This window comes from Vipera berus (genome assembly GCF_964194415.1).
Source record: "Vipera berus genome assembly, chromosome: 5".
Classification (NCBI taxonomy): Eukaryota; Metazoa; Chordata; class Lepidosauria; order Squamata; family Viperidae; genus Vipera; species Vipera berus.
In genome coordinates this window covers 58,858,971-58,874,907 of record NC_138207.1, presented here as the reverse complement: position 1 = coordinate 58,874,907, position 15,937 = coordinate 58,858,971, and the positions used below count along the sequence as shown (strand labels likewise).

Here is a 15,937-nt window from a genome sequence, read left to right as displayed (position 1 = left end):
ATTATAGTAGTAACTGCACAAGTGCTATTTACGTTGGGTGCTCAAGAGTTCTGATTGTTGTAGCATCCCTGCAGTCATGTGATTTCTGATGTTCCCTGCCTGTTTCGCACAAGTAAAGCCAATGGGGAGGCTGGCAGGAAGTCGTAGTCATGTGAGGTCGTCACTTAATGACCTGCATGGTCATCACTTAACAATGGAATTGGGACTGTCAGAATTTCTGTTGCTAAGTGACACAGTCTTGTGATATCAGACTTTACAACTGTATTGCTAGCCATGGCAATTCCAGTCCCAATTGCCATGGTAATCCAGGGGCTACCTGTATAGTTAAAAAGAAAATGAAATCAATTTTGAACTGCAGAGACGTGTAAGTATGAGTGCGGGTGCAATCATCTGAAAAGTCAAGATGATAAGCAGGAAAATACTGCAAAAAGAGTGAGGCTGCCTAATGCGCATGGCTAGACCAGGACTTTTCTCTTAGGTTTCGAAAGATTTTAAGTGTTCTTTGTCTTTTTTCTAAAACCAATTATTAAGGTTTATATTATAGGTTTTGTGCTTATCTCAAAAACATCTATTTTAAAATAAATTAAGGAATCACAAGTGGCAAATATGATCAAAGGATATTTCTTTGATTGGAAAAACAATAACTGAGGCCACAGATGACCCATTCCTACTTCAGATTATCAGCGGGTAACCAGCTCTGCTCAACTTTTGACTTGCATATTTATTTAAATACCGGTATATTAAGGTGGTGAATATTTCCAATTTAATTTATGAAGAACTTATAGTTTTACATTATATATGGATTCAAGGAACAATGGCTCGCTTTAAATGAAATTAATTTCAGTTACAGCTTTGTTATCCAGCTTTGTTTAGAAAAGCAGGTTTTTATCTTAAAATAAAAGCTGGTCTCTTCTCCGCCTTCCATAGAAGACAAGTAGCCTGAAATTTTGCCAGAACTCAGTCAGTCATCTAAACTATCTTAACCCTGGCTTAAATACTAATAACTGTATTCTAAACCAGGAGTGTAATAGTTTAGATAACAAAATAATATTAAAGACTGAAATAATACAGAAACCTAACCTTTATAACTTGACTGTTTGATTTCTCTGGATCTTCTGCAGACTGAACAATTAGCTGACCAAGTTCTTTATGCAATTTTCCCATTGTCATTGCCTCTGAGGAGAAAGAGAAGTATACCATCACTCATTTCCTTTATATAAATGAATGAAAATAAACATATAACTCCAGAACAGAACTGTAATCACATTTGAGCTGATCATCTCAGAATTTGGGTCAAAAGGCCACATTGCCACAGAAAAGGTACACATTTCTAGATCAAGATTTCTTCGACCTGCATTCAATGACAATTCTTTACTCTTTGTATAATGCTAAAATTTTGCTTCTTTGTCATTTAACAATAGAGCTGAACTGATAAGAATTCCCCCATTCTGCTATCTTTTAGGATCCATATTTCAGTTTCTCCATACAATAGCATCATCTCTTTCAATCAGAAAAGAACACTGTGTGGTGGCATCGCTTTTATCCAACTAGACCAGTGGCTTCAACCTTTTGGGCACCAGGGACTGGTTCCATGGAGGCAGAGATTTTCCGCAGACTGGAGAGGTTGTGGTTTCTCATGCTGCCTGCATCCCATGGATGGGGCTTTACTTGTTTGCATGGCCTGGTTTCCGGCATGCCGTGGTCCGGTGCCGATCCACGGACCGGGGGTTGGGGACCCCAGAACTAGACGATTAAGTGAAAATCCTGTTAGCTTTTAATTAAATAACTTTTCCTTTGTCCAAATCATTCCTTAAAATAAGCATTTTTTCCTATCTTTTTCCGTCTGCCTGGGTCAGGCATTGACACTGAAAACTTACAACTTAGTTCATTCCATCTTATGTTAACAGTTTTCTAGGTATTGGAACAGAGGAACTGCACTACCACCATAGAGGAGGATATTGAAATTTCCTACACCACCTTCCACATTTGGGAGGCTGTTGGAGACTGAGGACCAGAGAATCAGAACAGTAGTGGGCAGCGGGAGGCATTATAGAATGCCATTAGGCAGGAATTTCTTCTTGCCTTTCGGCCTTATTCTAGGATCCTGGATGCCCAACTGGCTTCAATCTGCTAATACCAGTAATAAAATCATGCTCCTCCATGACCCAGGTACAAGGTAGAACTGGTGTGAATAAACTAAATCCTGGTTGGGTGAAAACATAGATATTTCCTCATCAAACATTTGCTCTTCCGGGCCTTAAGTGCCTAGCAGCTATAACACCAAGGAAGGTGGCTTGTAATGTTTCTCTTGGAGATCTTTATGATCATCATATATGCTGATATATGATATTAGACCACATATTTCTGGCTGACCATGAGGGACACTAGGAGTTCTGCTAGCGTACTGCTCATCTTGCAGTCCAGTTGTTCCATCAATCTTTTGACATGATCAGACCACTTCCTAGTCAATGTGATACTACAGGTAGTCCTCGTTTAGTGACAGTTCACAGGGTGCATGTGAAAAAGTAACTTCACGACCAATCATCACATTTACAACCTTCACAGGCCTATAAAGCAAAGGAAAACTGAAGTAAGATAAGTACAGCTGTGGCTTCACTTAGCAATTGATTCACTTAGTGACTGAGTTGCCAGCCCCAATTGTGGTCACTAAATGAGGACTACCTGTAGTCAGTTCTGGTGACCTCCAGAGGCGAGAAAAAGACCAGTTAGGACTTTTGGCCTTAGGCACCTCATAAATTCAATTACTTTTAAAAAATTTCCCAGTGCTCTGGGGATCAATTTTATAATAATCATAGTTTATTTCTGGAATTGCTACAGAGTTTATTCAGAATTGATTCTTCTTAGTCATCAATCTAAGAGTTCTTTATTTTCTAAGGAATTCTGGGAAATGAGTCAGAAAAGGAGGACTGAATTTAATTGAACATGACACAAGCCCAGTTTGAGCTTGGATGTAATAGGAGGGAAGCACCACTTTTTAATGATTATGGGAGGATATTATAATGGATATTTTTGACATATTATTTTATAATGTACTGAGCCATCCAGAAGCATATCCCATATGCAAACAAATACATTTATATATGAGAAAAGTAGATGACATAGCCCACAAACCTTTTGCTTGATGTGAAATGGTGATTTCACTTTCAGCCAGGTTGACATATACATCATAAAGATCTATCCTGCTGTTCACTTCTGAATCTATACATCCAGCAATGTATCCTGATGAGAAAAGATTTTAGTATGTTTCAGTAAAAAACATTCTAACTAGAAGAACTTTTATACGAGATCCTTGGTGCTCTCTGAGGTTGGTTGTTTTCTTGCAGACGTTTAATTATCAAACTAGATACCATCATCAGTTTTGCTTTCATTTTGTATACTAGTGGCTTGTCCTGTCAGTATTGGTGGGAGTAGTCTTGGTGGTTCCTTGATTGGGATATTGTTTGCTTCTGGATTGTTGTTAAAATGTTAACCTTGGTGTTAATCTCTGCTCATCTGGGTGTTGATTGCTTGTGAGGAGGTCTTTTAGTCTTTTTTGTTTCCCTTTTGGCTTTTGGATTGTCTCTTTTGAATGGTATGTAGATATTTTTCTCTATGTGCCTGTTGATGGCCGATTTGTGTGACTCAAACCAAAAGACCTCATCAGCAATCAAAACCTAGATAAACAAGAGATTTATATTAGATCAGGGGTCTTCAAACTTGGCCCTTTTATGACTTGTGGACTTCAACTCCCAGAATTCCTCAGCCAGGCATGTTGGCTGAGGAATTCTGGGAGTTGAAGTCCACAAGTCATAAAAGGGCCAAGTTTGAAGACCCTTGTATTAGATCAACAATTGATAAGCTAACAGTATCTCAATCAAGAAACCACCAATGCAGACAAACAGCTCAATCAAGAAACTACCAAGAACACTCCCACCACTAACATGGCAAGCCACTAATATATCAAATGACAGCAAAACACACTCCCTACTAGCACTGATGGTGTTCAATCTATAGTTTGATAATGAAACATCTGCAAGAAAATAAACTCAGAGAGTGCCAAGGACCCCAGAGTTCAACCTGACTTACAAATATTCTCTTCCATCACTTTTATATGAATTTAATTTTATATGAATTTTAAAAGTTTAAAATTACTTTTATTCATTTCATAGTCTTGAACGTGCAATGTAACACTGGACCTCTACCAGTATCATAGGAATTTACCTAATAAATAATAGGTACCAAATTCTATATTAGTATTTCATTATTCTACAAGAAATCCAAGCAACTACTTTTTGCAATAGATAATTAGGAGTTGTCCAGTACTTCAATTTCCAAACATCTGAGCCACCAAATGGATCATAAGATTATTAGTGTGACCTTGAAGGAACTATAATGAATAGTTTCTTTTCTGGGCTTTGACCATCATCTTTTGATATTTGAGCTGATATCTCAAAATCTTACAAAAACTCAAATTATGTAATACTACTATGAATGCTTCTTTAGATTAGAATGTTAATAGTTTTTATAATAATAGAGAAGTACTATAGAAGCATATTAGAGACAATTAATAAACACTGTCTTATGGGACCCTAGAAGCATGCCTTTTTTGTCACAGCGTCTACTCTCTGGAATACCATATTCCTTGAGTTAAGATTGGACCTAACCCTGGTGGACTTTTGTAAAGGACTGAAGATTCACAGGTTTTCCAGACCTGGGAATTAGGCTAGATGGCCTGGTAAGAGGTCTTAGTCAACTGTTTGTCCTTGGTGACTATGGTAGTGACCCTTTGCTAATACTGTTTATAATAATATTTAAATGTTATTATCTGCCCATAGTGACATGGATGATTACATAGATTGATTTAGTAAATAATGAACTATTTTTTCTATTACCACAAAAGTTAGTTTAGTCATTATGCTACTGTATGTAATGCTGATTTACATCCATTATCAGTAATACCTGGACACATTTTTAATGCTTCCAATTCATCATCATTCAGATGCACATACGAATGAAGAATTGACCAATCTTGTCGGTGCCACACTAAGGCTGGTAATGCCCTAAAAGAAAAAAGTTTTATTTTAATACAATGGTTCATATCATCTCCTCAAAGGATGCACTAATTGGTCTTGTCCCCTAGGCCTAGCTCAGGGGTAGGCAACCTTGGCTCTTTTATGACTTGTGGACTTCAACTCCCAGAATTCCTGAGCCAGCCATTCCACAGCCATGGCTGTCTCAGAATTCTGGGAGTTGAAGTCCATGAGTCATAAAAGAGCCAAAGTTGCCTACCCCTGGCCTAGCTTATGAAGGGATCAGGACTCTAAATCATATGACATAATTTCAGCCATAAGACAGTAAACCATACCAAAGATGGAAGGGATTTTTTTTATAATATGCTATATGGATGGATGAATGTCCAGCAAGCGTACCCTGGACCCACTTCAAAACTGGAATTTTACAAAAACAAATACATTCAATGGTAAGAAATGTTTTGAGGATGTCAACTCTGTTGAGCATTGCTTTTACAGAATCTGTTAATCACCACTTATTTTACGAAATGATTAACCACAATAGCGGATAAGTACAAAGAAATTAGGTAAAGGTAAAGGTAAAGGTTCCCCCGCACGTGCATGCTAGTCGTTTCCGACTCTAGGGGCCGGTGCTCATCTCTGTTTCAAAGCCGAAGAGCCAGCACTTGTCCGAGGACGTCTCCATGGTCATGTGGCCGGCATGACTAGACGCCAAAGGCGCACGGAACGCTGTTACCTTCCCACCGTAGTGGTCCCTATTTTTCTACTTGCATTTTTACGTGCTTTCGAACTGTTAGGTTGGCAGAAGCTGGGACGAGTAACAGGCGCTTTGACACAAATCAATAGGACCAATTATCTTAATAGACTAGTCTGTTTCAAAACAAACTAATTTCATGCAATGGCTTATCAAACAGTTTTGCCAAATTAGGATTAGTTATAAATCATAACCACACTTAAGAACTGCCCTGAGAAATCCAATACCTCCGACAGGGCAAACTCCAAAACTGACAGGGCAAACTACTAAATGTACAGAGAGCAAATCCTGCTCCCTTCTAGCACTGAAGATGTTACCTCAACAGATATTGAAATTTCTTCAGGAAAAGAATCTAGAGAGCACCAAGGACTACACAACTGATACTACTTTATTCAGGCATTCTTTTGTACAACAAAGATTTATTTATTTGCATCCCACCTTTATTATTTTTTACAAATAACTCAAGGCAGCGAACATATGAAACATTTCTCCTCTTATTTTCCCCACAACAGCAACCCTGTGAGATGTGTAGGACTGAGAGTGACTGGCCCAAAGTCACCCAGCTGGCTTTCATGGCTAAGGTGGGACTTGAACTCATGGCCTCCTGCTTTCTAACCTGGCACCTTAAACACTAGATCTAAGATATCTCCTGTTCTGAAAAGTTTGACATTGTGAATTAATTTTACTGACTACATGGTAACAGGGAACACGGGTTAGCACTACAATTAACATAGAGGACATCCTGAAACTGGAGGTGAGGGAAGGGTAAAATAAAAGACTTTTTTGAACTGGACTGTCAGTGGTCTTTTGAAAACAATACCAAGTTAAACCATTATTAAATTTTGACACCAAACCAGGCCATGTGCAAGGACTCACAATTGAATGTTACATACATACTTACATATGTAAAACCAATAAAGCTACTCAACTCTGGGATACAAAATAGCCTTTTAATCACTGAGCTTTCATCAACCTTCACCAATTGCTGGAGAGAGTTATCAAGATCGGCTTATATGGCAGAGCCTGAGTTGGTACAGCCGAATGTGGGAGAATGGGGGGGCGGGGCGGCTGATTGCACGCTCTATGAAGACATTGACAGCTGACGTGCCTAAGTGGCAGACTGCCACGATCGAACGAGACGGCATGAGTGATGGTCCAGCGATGCCGCCGAGTGGCCACACACAACAGGAGGGACACGCCAAACAGCTGGGGGGAAGGGAAGATGTCAAGATCTAAACGGAAGCTGGCTTGTACGGCTGACTGGAACTAGTGCGGCTGAATGCGGGAGAGCAGGGGGGGCAATTACACATTCTATGACCTGACAGTTAAACATATGTAGGTTCTTCCCACCTTGAGCCCTTACTCTGACGATGTCAACAGGAGGTTGACGAAAGCTCAGTGATTAAAAGGCTCTTTTGTATCCCGGAGTTCAGCAGTTTTTTTGGTTTTCTATATATACTTGAAAATGAAATTAAGTAAAGGAGAACCTTTTTATTTCATCCATGTGTTTTACCTGGTAAATTCAAGGATAGTTTCTATTCTTGGATGATATACTACAATTCTTTTCTTTAACATGAGCGCAGTATACAGGATGACTGTTTCCATTCCAAACTGAAACACTATATCTAGGACAATCAGAAGTTAAAACAGAATCTTAATATAACAAAATAGAATTCTCTACAATTAACAACATAACTATATGAACAATTATAATTTACTTGAATTCACTTTTACGAAGAGGCAAAATTTGTTCAGATTTACAGTATACCTTTTAGATATATCGAACTACAGTTTGGTATTACATCTATGTCATAGCTTGTTTAACTCACAATAGAGTAGATTCACCTAACATGCCAAGCCATGGTTTATAAGCTCCAACGATCAAACCAATAACATGTGAACCTGGCATTTTACTTTTTTTTTTTTACAATGCAAACATTGTGTATCCTTTACATCTTTTTGCTTTTGAAAAAGTCAGGCCAGCTGGCTTTTATTAAAAACCATCCTACCAATTCAATTCATGCCAGGATTTTATTTTTCTCGCCCTCTGCATTGGAGGGCACAAAAGGGAAACCCAAACCAGGCCCTGAAAAACTCTTGTAACTCCCAAGATTCACTTTTGCTGATGTAGCCTTGAGGAAAAAGCTGGTGATGCACCTAATCACAACCTGTATTTTGAAAGCAGTGGTTGTTGTGCTTTCAGGATCAGCTTACTTGGAAATAAATTTCATTGAAAGAAAGGGAGTTTATTTTTAAGAATGCATAGTTTTAACCTGAACCGTTTTTTTTTTAAAAAATCTCACCTTTGACTGAGCCTGCAAGATAAGCTTTTCTGATATCAAAATCTTTGCTTAGGAAAGAACCATTTTCTTCACTCTGACAAATCCCCTTTGTAAGGACAGAAATGTAACTCTCCATCATCTTTACAGGGGTCCCATATTTCAGGTATATTCTGAAAAATAAATTGAGCTTTAATAATCTGGGCCAAAAAGAATAAAGCGGTTTTTTTCACCCATGAAAACATTCACCCACTGCCGTTTTTGCAAGACTTACCAAACCCCACAAGGTGATCTATGCTCCTTCCTCTTTGTTCTCTCTGGTTCCCTCTAGCCATCTTTCAAGTCCCCTCTTATTACCTTGCTTATTTCCCAGTCAACGAAACTTTCCATGCAGAGGATTTCTTACAATTACTTTCAACATCGTCATATATTACTTTATAATTTTTTAAACACCAACACAGGAGATAATCTTTCAAGTCCATCTAGCCCAGGGGTAGGCAACCTCGGTTCTTTTATGACTCATGGACTTCAACTCCCAGAATTCCTGAGTCAGCTCAGGAATTCTGGGAGTTGAAGTCTATGAGTCATAAAAGAGCCGAGGTTGCCTACCCCTGATCTAGCCCCATAACTTTCTAAAATCCACGTTTCTAGTTTCCTTTTTGCTGTTTTCCAAAACAGTAAAGCTTTTCTTTTTAAACCACATACATCAGAGTTTCTATCATCCAAGGTGGAAGGTGGTTTTCCTAATGATATAGTAAAGCTTGTACTTTGGAAGATTCTTAATTTCAAAGAAGTTAATAGTAAGCAGCTTTCTAAAGTAATTACCGGTAAGAGAAAGTAGGCAAACCCATTGTCTCTTTGAAAGGATGATCCTCCTCCCAGAGGATCTCAAACCTGCTGTAGATCACTGTTTTATGATCTCTCTGCAGGGAGATTCTGTATGGAGCCATCTTGTGGGCAATCCCTTTCCCTCTCCTTGATCGGGAGAATTCTGAGGACCCAATCCTTTCACTGGCTCCTATTTCCACCATAGTCATTAGCTCGACCAAAAGCAAAGTCATGTTCAGTCCACGACTCTCTGACTCTCGAAGTATTACCATTATTAACTATAATCTAACCTGGATATAATATGAATATAGTTAAAGTGGTCTTTCTCCAGGTAGAGATCTTATTTTTATTTCTATAGCCAGATAGAATTTCCGTACATGAAGTTCTACATGCAGCTGGAACACGTTCTACATCATGCAGGAAGACAAATCTTGCTAGATTTATTGTGAATAATGTGCTTATGATAGAACTACATTTGAGAAGAAATGCACTTCAACTTGTTCACTTCATGGTTTCCTGTGAGAACTGCTAGTAGGATACTATTATGTGTCATTTTTGCAGTTTTAGTAAACCTTTTATTCACTTAAAATAATCAGTAATTATATATACAATTATTATGCTCATTAATCCTTTCAGAAATATTTTCACCTCTTAATTGGGAATAAATTGCTGTGCAAAAAGTTTAGCTACTCAACTATGCAGTTGTAGAAAATGTATCAAGCAATACACACCTACAGAGAATCCTACAGAAGGCTGCATACTTTTCCGGATTGAAGTCTTTGGTTGTCAGAACAATGGAAAAATGGGTCACCTATGCAACATGCAAAAAAAAAAGTTAACATCCAAATACTTTCTTGTAAAATAATAATATAAAACAATTGGAAAGGAGAGACAATTTGGCAGATAAAGCTGCTTAGATTTACTTAAGAGCCGGACTTCAACAGGGAAGGTCCAATTGTGGTGTCTGGGCAGTGACTTGTGGGGAAGATTGTTGAGAATAGTTAAGACTGCAGAGGATCTTGAAGGAAATAAATTATCTGGACCTGTTTCAGTCAGAGTTCAGGCCTTTGCACAGGTCCATTTAGTGCGCTGTTTTTGCCCATCCCTAGAGTGGAAGACCCTTCAGAAAATCACTGATGCCTTAGTCCCCCTTCATGAATGAACACCTGCAACATGGTCTACATGAGGCTGCCCTTGAAGGCCATATGGAAATCACAGTTAATCTAGAATGCTACAGTGCAAGCAGGGACAAATGAGTATACCACGATATGTCCATGAGCTGCACTGTTCCATGAGCTGCACAGGTTGCCAATTGGCTTCTGGATGCAATTCAAGGTACTGGTTGTCATTTGTAACACCTTGTGTCGCACAGGACCTGCTTATTTGAAGAACTGCTTATCTTCAATAGTTCTAACTGCTTAATAAGATCAGGCAGATTGTTTAATTGAAGGATTCTGAAGCATGAAGCAATGTCATCTATTGGGATCTAGGATGTGTGCCTTCTTAATTGTCATGTTTGCCATCTGGAGTAGCATTCCCCTGAGGATCTGTAAAGCTCCCAACCTGATGGGAGTTCCAGAGGTCACCAAAAACATGGCTTTGCTCCTAGGCCTAGAGGTAGGATGGCTGCTGAGCCCATCAGTTTTGCTTTGGGGTATTTGAGGACATTGTCGTGTTCCTTCTGGATGCTCCGAATTATTCATGATTTTTCTTTTTCTTTTTGAACCACTGAGCATCATCAGAAGCTAGGCAGTTTCCATGTTTAAATCAAAAAATTAAGTCTACTACATCACTGAAAATCTACAGATACTTGCTACAGACTAATACATCTTGAATATTATGCAAACATCCAGTTTAATTTTGGTTGATCCAAACATAAAAACCCAGTTATTATTTTATAATTTTTTCCAAGTTGCTTTTCTTATCACATATATAGAACATATATTATATATAGCATATTAATGGGTTATCCCTTATGAAATCAGCAGACATAAAAATAAGCCTTGTTGCAAAAATCCAATTAATCTCTTAATAGGGTAATGAATGTGCAAATAAGATCTTTCTATCAAGCCCCCTTTCTCCAAATTTCAATCTTACCCTTTTCAAGGTAGAAGCTTCTGGAATTTCCATGGTTGTAATATAAAACCATGTTAGTTTGTACTGACCAAATAAGAAAGTGTGAAGCTGTTTATTCTCATCTGTAAGGCAGCATTTTCTCAATAAGAGGTCTCTGAATGCAGTCGTTGTAGAAGGATAACACCAAACCCACAGAGCATCTCCATTGGTATCTTTTTCTATGGTGGAAAGATGTTCACTGTGAGAATGCCAACAGCAGCAAGGGAGTAAATTGATCAGTTAGATCCAATTGTGCATTCAACTTAATGCCCACTTTTATACATTTTCAAAATACATTATGGAAGCCTTATTTATGGCAGCATACATACATGTATTTTAATCTGTAATGTGATATTAATCTGGAACAATTTTATTAAAAATATGAAACAGAGCAGCAAATTCTATAGCCAGAGCAGCAAAATCTAAATTTTAGCTAATAGCACATTTATTTTAAAAATGATCACAAACTGTATTTCCTTATCTAGACTTCCTCTTTCCTCTGCCGTTTCCCTTGTATTAAACTTTACACTGTACTCTTTGTCAACTCTGCAACGAATTGAACTGAAGCCATTTTCACTTCATTTTCGGTTGCCACATATTTAGAAAGGGGGGGGGGAGTGTAGTTTTAAGCTAGCCATAAAAATTCTCAAGTACAGGTGAAACTCGAAAAATTAGAATATCATGCAAAAGTTCATTTATTTCAGTAATGCACCTTAAAAGGGGAAACTAATATATGAGATAGATTCATTACATGCAAAGCAAGATAGTTCAAGCCGTGATTTGTCATAATTGTGATGATTATGGCTTACAGCTCATGAAAACCCCAAATCCACAATCTCAGAAAATTAGAATATTACATGCAATCAATAAAACAAGGAGTGTACATAGAACAATATCGGACCTCTGAAAAGTATAAGCATGCATATGTACTCAGTACTTGGTTTGGGCCCCTTTTGCAGCAATTACTGCCTCAATGAGGTGTGGCATGGAAGCTATCAGCCTGTGGCACTGCTGAGGTGTTATGGAAGACCAGGATGCTTCAATAGCGGCCTTCAGCTCTTCTGCATTGTTCGGTCTCATGTCTCTCATCTTTCTTTTGGCAATGCCCCATAGATTCTCTATGGGGTTCAGGTCAGGCGAGTTTGCTGGCCAATCAAGCACAGTAATCTCACAGTAATTGAACCACGTTTTGGTGCTTTTGGCAGTGTGGGCAGGTGCCAAGTCCTGCAGGAAAATGAAGTCAGCATCCCCATAAAGCTCATCTGCGGAAGGAAGCATGAAGTGCTCCAAAATTTCCTGGTAGACGGCTGCGTTGACCCTGGACTTAATGAAGCACAGTGGACCAACATCAGCAGATGACATGGCTCCCCAAATCAACACAGACTGTGGAAACTTCACACTGGACTTCAAGCATCTTGCAGTGTGTGCCTCTCCATTCTTCCTCCAGACTCTGGGTCCTTGGTTTCCAAATGAGATGCAAAAGTTGCTCTCATCAGAAAAGAGGACTTTGGACCACTGAGCAACAGACCAGGTCTGTTTTTCTTTAGCCCAGGTAAGACGCTTCTGACGTTTGTTGTTCAGGAGCGGCTTGACAAGAGGAATACGACATTTGAAGCCCATGTCCAGGATCCGTCTGTGTGTGGTGGCTCTTGATGCACTGACTCCAGCCTCAGTCCACTCCTTGTGAAAGTCCCCAACACTTTTGAATGGCCTTTTCCTGACAATCCTCTCCAGGCTGCGGTCATCCCTGCTGCTTGTGCACCTTTTTCTTCCACACTTTTCCCTTCCACATAACTTTCTATTAATGTGCGTTGATACAGCACTTTGGGAACATCCAACTTCTTTTGCAATTACCTTTTGAGGCTTTCCCTCCTTATGGAGGGTGTCAATGATGGTTTTCTGCACAACTGTCAGGTCAGCAGTCTTCCCCATGATTGTGATCCCCACTGAACCAGACTGAGAGACCATTTAAAGGTTCAGGAACCCTTTGCAGGTGTTATGGCTTAATTAGCTGATTAGAGTGGGACACTTTTGAGCCTAGAATATTGCACCTTTTCACAATATTCTAATTTTCTGAGATTGTGGATTTGGGGTTTTCATGAGCTGTATGCCATAATCATCACAATTATGACAAATCACGGCTTGAACTATCTTGCTTTGCATGTAATGAGTCTATCTCATATATTAGTTTCCCCTTTTAAATTGCATTACTGAAATAAATGAACTTTTGCACGATATTCTAATTTTTTGAGTTTCACCTGTATGGGAACCAAGGTCATTACTGGTAACATTTTGGCGGGCTGGAGATCTGGGAGGAGTGCCTGCGTTTAGTATTGATGAATGTGATTTATGACATCTAATTGGGGTGGGAATTTCAACTTGCAACTTTGTAACCAGGGGGACAGGAATTTAGTCTTTGGTTCACCTTTGTATTTTGTAGCCAAAGAAAAATGTTCTTTGAGGAAGAATTACTTGCGTTGAAGTTCTTTTAATTGGTCTCATCTATCAGAACCATGACATTCTTCTTGTAGCAAGAATCTCCTCTACTAGAATTTTTAAAAAATCAATGCATTGAGTGTGCTAAATAAAAATAATAGTTTATTTGTTGTTAAGTTCTCCCATTATGGTTTCCCTGCTAAGTGAAGTGAGATAAATGATGGCAAAAAGGGCTTCCTAAGTGAGGCCTTGATTCAAGAATATTTCACATCAAGGGAGATCTAGTAATTGCATTGGTGATGAGCTAAGACATTTATCCTGAGCATTTTTATAGCTACCTACAATCAGCATTATATGAGGAAATCAAAATTTTTAAAAATCTTTTCTGTGCTATTAACTGCATTCAATTACTTTTCCAGTCTCCATTCAGAAAAGGATTGGAATTTTAGGATAACTAGAAAGGGGTCTTTTGCAAATTAGAGGCTAAGGCAAGGCCCCTTTGTAAATTAATAGGAGATAGCTGCAGGTGACTACTTCACTCAACATTCAGAGCGACTATTACTTTTAAGCATGTTATAATCAACTGCAATAGCTAAATTCAGAGACCACACTAAATTATAAAGTGGCTGGATTTACTCTAACTTTGTGCAGAGTGCTGCATGTAAAGTCTCCTTTACATCAAGTTCAACTTCTTATGGTTACATTAGCAATAATATAGTAGCGGTTTGTCATTGCCTTCTTCCAGAGCGTTTCCTTTTTCAATTCACCACCATGGGATTTGCTTGATCTTCTAAGTCAATGTCATTTCCTTCTTCCAGAGCGTTTCCTTTTTCAATTCACCACCATGGGATTTGCTTGATCTTCTAAGTCAATATTAAACAAGTTTGAGCCTGAACCGGGTTTGTTTTGGTTTTTTTTTAGTTTCCCAAGGTGTCCCAGGTGCTGTGCCCTAGCCTAGCTGTACTCATTACAAGGCAGGAGGTATTAGGAACAGGGGTGATAGTAAAAAAAATCACGCTAGAAGAATGGAAGGATACTCCGCCGCTCGCTTATACCTGTTTAGGTTAAGGGAGCATGCAAAGTCGCTTGCTTTCTTTTCTAGCCCTCTTCTCTCCTCTTTGTGCATAGACGGACCTGAAAAAGTGCAACAATCCTGTTGCATAGCCAAAGGCAAAACGCTTTTAGACTTAGCTTCTATGGGCAATTGGAAAAAGAGAAAAAAGGAAGACGTTCCCTCTCATCTGCCTTCCCCCACTGCTTCATGAACACACAATTTTCCCGTTTCAGAATAGAAATAGGGAGGGGAAACGAGGGATGTTAACTAGCTCTCCCCCCCCTCCCCCCCAAGCTGGCATTCCCACAGCATGCAGCCAGGAACAGAGATGCGCTTACCAATCAAACCTACACCCAAAAGCAGCTGAGCCTCCGTCTCTGCCATCTTTCTCCTCCCAGCGCCAGGATCCCTCCTCTGTTTCCTGAGAGGCCCATCATGGGCCTCAGAGCGGGAGACTAATTGAGTAACACGCCTCCTGGCTTCCGGCTTGATTTCGGGCTTCGCTTGCAGAAATTAACGCGTCCGCGTGCAAGCATAAAGTGTCTCCGAGAGATTTTTTTTCCTCATTTATTTTAAAGACTCTTGGCAGTTAAGCAAAATCTCTTCACAGTGGTACGAAGAAAAATCAGTGTGATTCGGAAAGTCGTCTAGCCCACCTTTCTGCTTAATGGGGAATTCGTATTAGAAGATCCAGTTCAGTGAAAACATTTCTTTTGGTCATTGCCCAAAAGTTTGTACTGCTTACTTTCTCTTCCAGCTGGACCAGATTTTGCTCCCATGAAATGTTCATCTTTGCTTGAGTTCTGCTCTCCAGAGCAAGAGAATAAGTATGTATTTAACTGCAGGAGATGCTCCATGTGACCATACTGCCTTTTGGGGTGACCTCCTGCCATCAATTCTTTTGAGTAATTTTCACAGTTGTAATTATAAGCATTATTTTGCTTTTACATAAATCGTTTTGCCAAGAAGTTTTGGATGTGGCAATCCATGGCCACTAGACTGAACACTGTCTTCCACAAACATTACGTTGTGTAGATGGGTTTAATGCTCCGGATACCAACATATTTTGAAGATCGTGGTTATCTCTGGTGTTACCATAATGGAGTTCAAGGGCTACCACAGAACTTCTTGTCCTAGTTTCATTTCAATAGTATGTTCCAGAACCAGATTCTAAAACTTTTTGTTCTTGGTAATGAGATTGGATCTTAGGGATTCCTCACAAAATAGAACCTTATTTTTTAACTTCTACATCAAGCTTTTGGGTGGAGTCATCTGGGGGATAGGGTATGGGTTCCATGTGTATAATTTATAAATGCAGTTAATATTTCTCCTTTTTGATTTGATTTAATTTAATGGCACAATGATGTTCCTAATTTGTAGCTTTAGAAACGGCTTGAACACTGCAGTATATGTAAATGACTTTTGGTGGCTTACATAAAAA

The 15,937-nt window shown here is 39.1% G+C and overlaps 1 protein-coding gene across 4 annotated transcripts in view; it reads right to left on the bottom strand.

Annotated features, from left to right (window-relative positions):
* Positions 1–15,036, bottom strand: part of DENND10 (DENN domain containing 10) — a 16,098-nt gene extending 1,062 nt beyond the window's left edge. The window contains exons 1-8 of one of the 4 annotated variants that reach the window (XM_081329384.1): positions 14,835–15,036; positions 10,989–11,185; positions 9,623–9,702; positions 8,088–8,236; positions 7,298–7,409; positions 4,960–5,060; positions 3,133–3,240; positions 1,081–1,175 (exon numbers count right to left, since the gene is read on the bottom strand). In XM_081329384.1, coding sequence (XP_081185510.1) covers positions 1,081–1,175; positions 3,133–3,240; positions 4,960–5,060; positions 7,298–7,409; positions 8,088–8,236; positions 9,623–9,702; positions 10,989–11,185; positions 14,835–14,880 — 888 coding nt within the window. In that variant the 5' untranslated portion in view covers positions 14,881–15,036. Of the gene's footprint in view, positions 1–1,080; positions 1,176–3,132; positions 3,241–4,959; positions 5,061–7,297; positions 7,410–8,087; positions 8,237–9,622; positions 9,703–10,988; positions 11,206–14,834 lie in introns of all 4 variants that reach the window. The other 3 variants (XM_081329386.1, XM_081329385.1, XM_081329387.1) reach the window with 3 other exon arrangements.
* Positions 15,037–15,937: the final 901 nt, after the last annotated feature.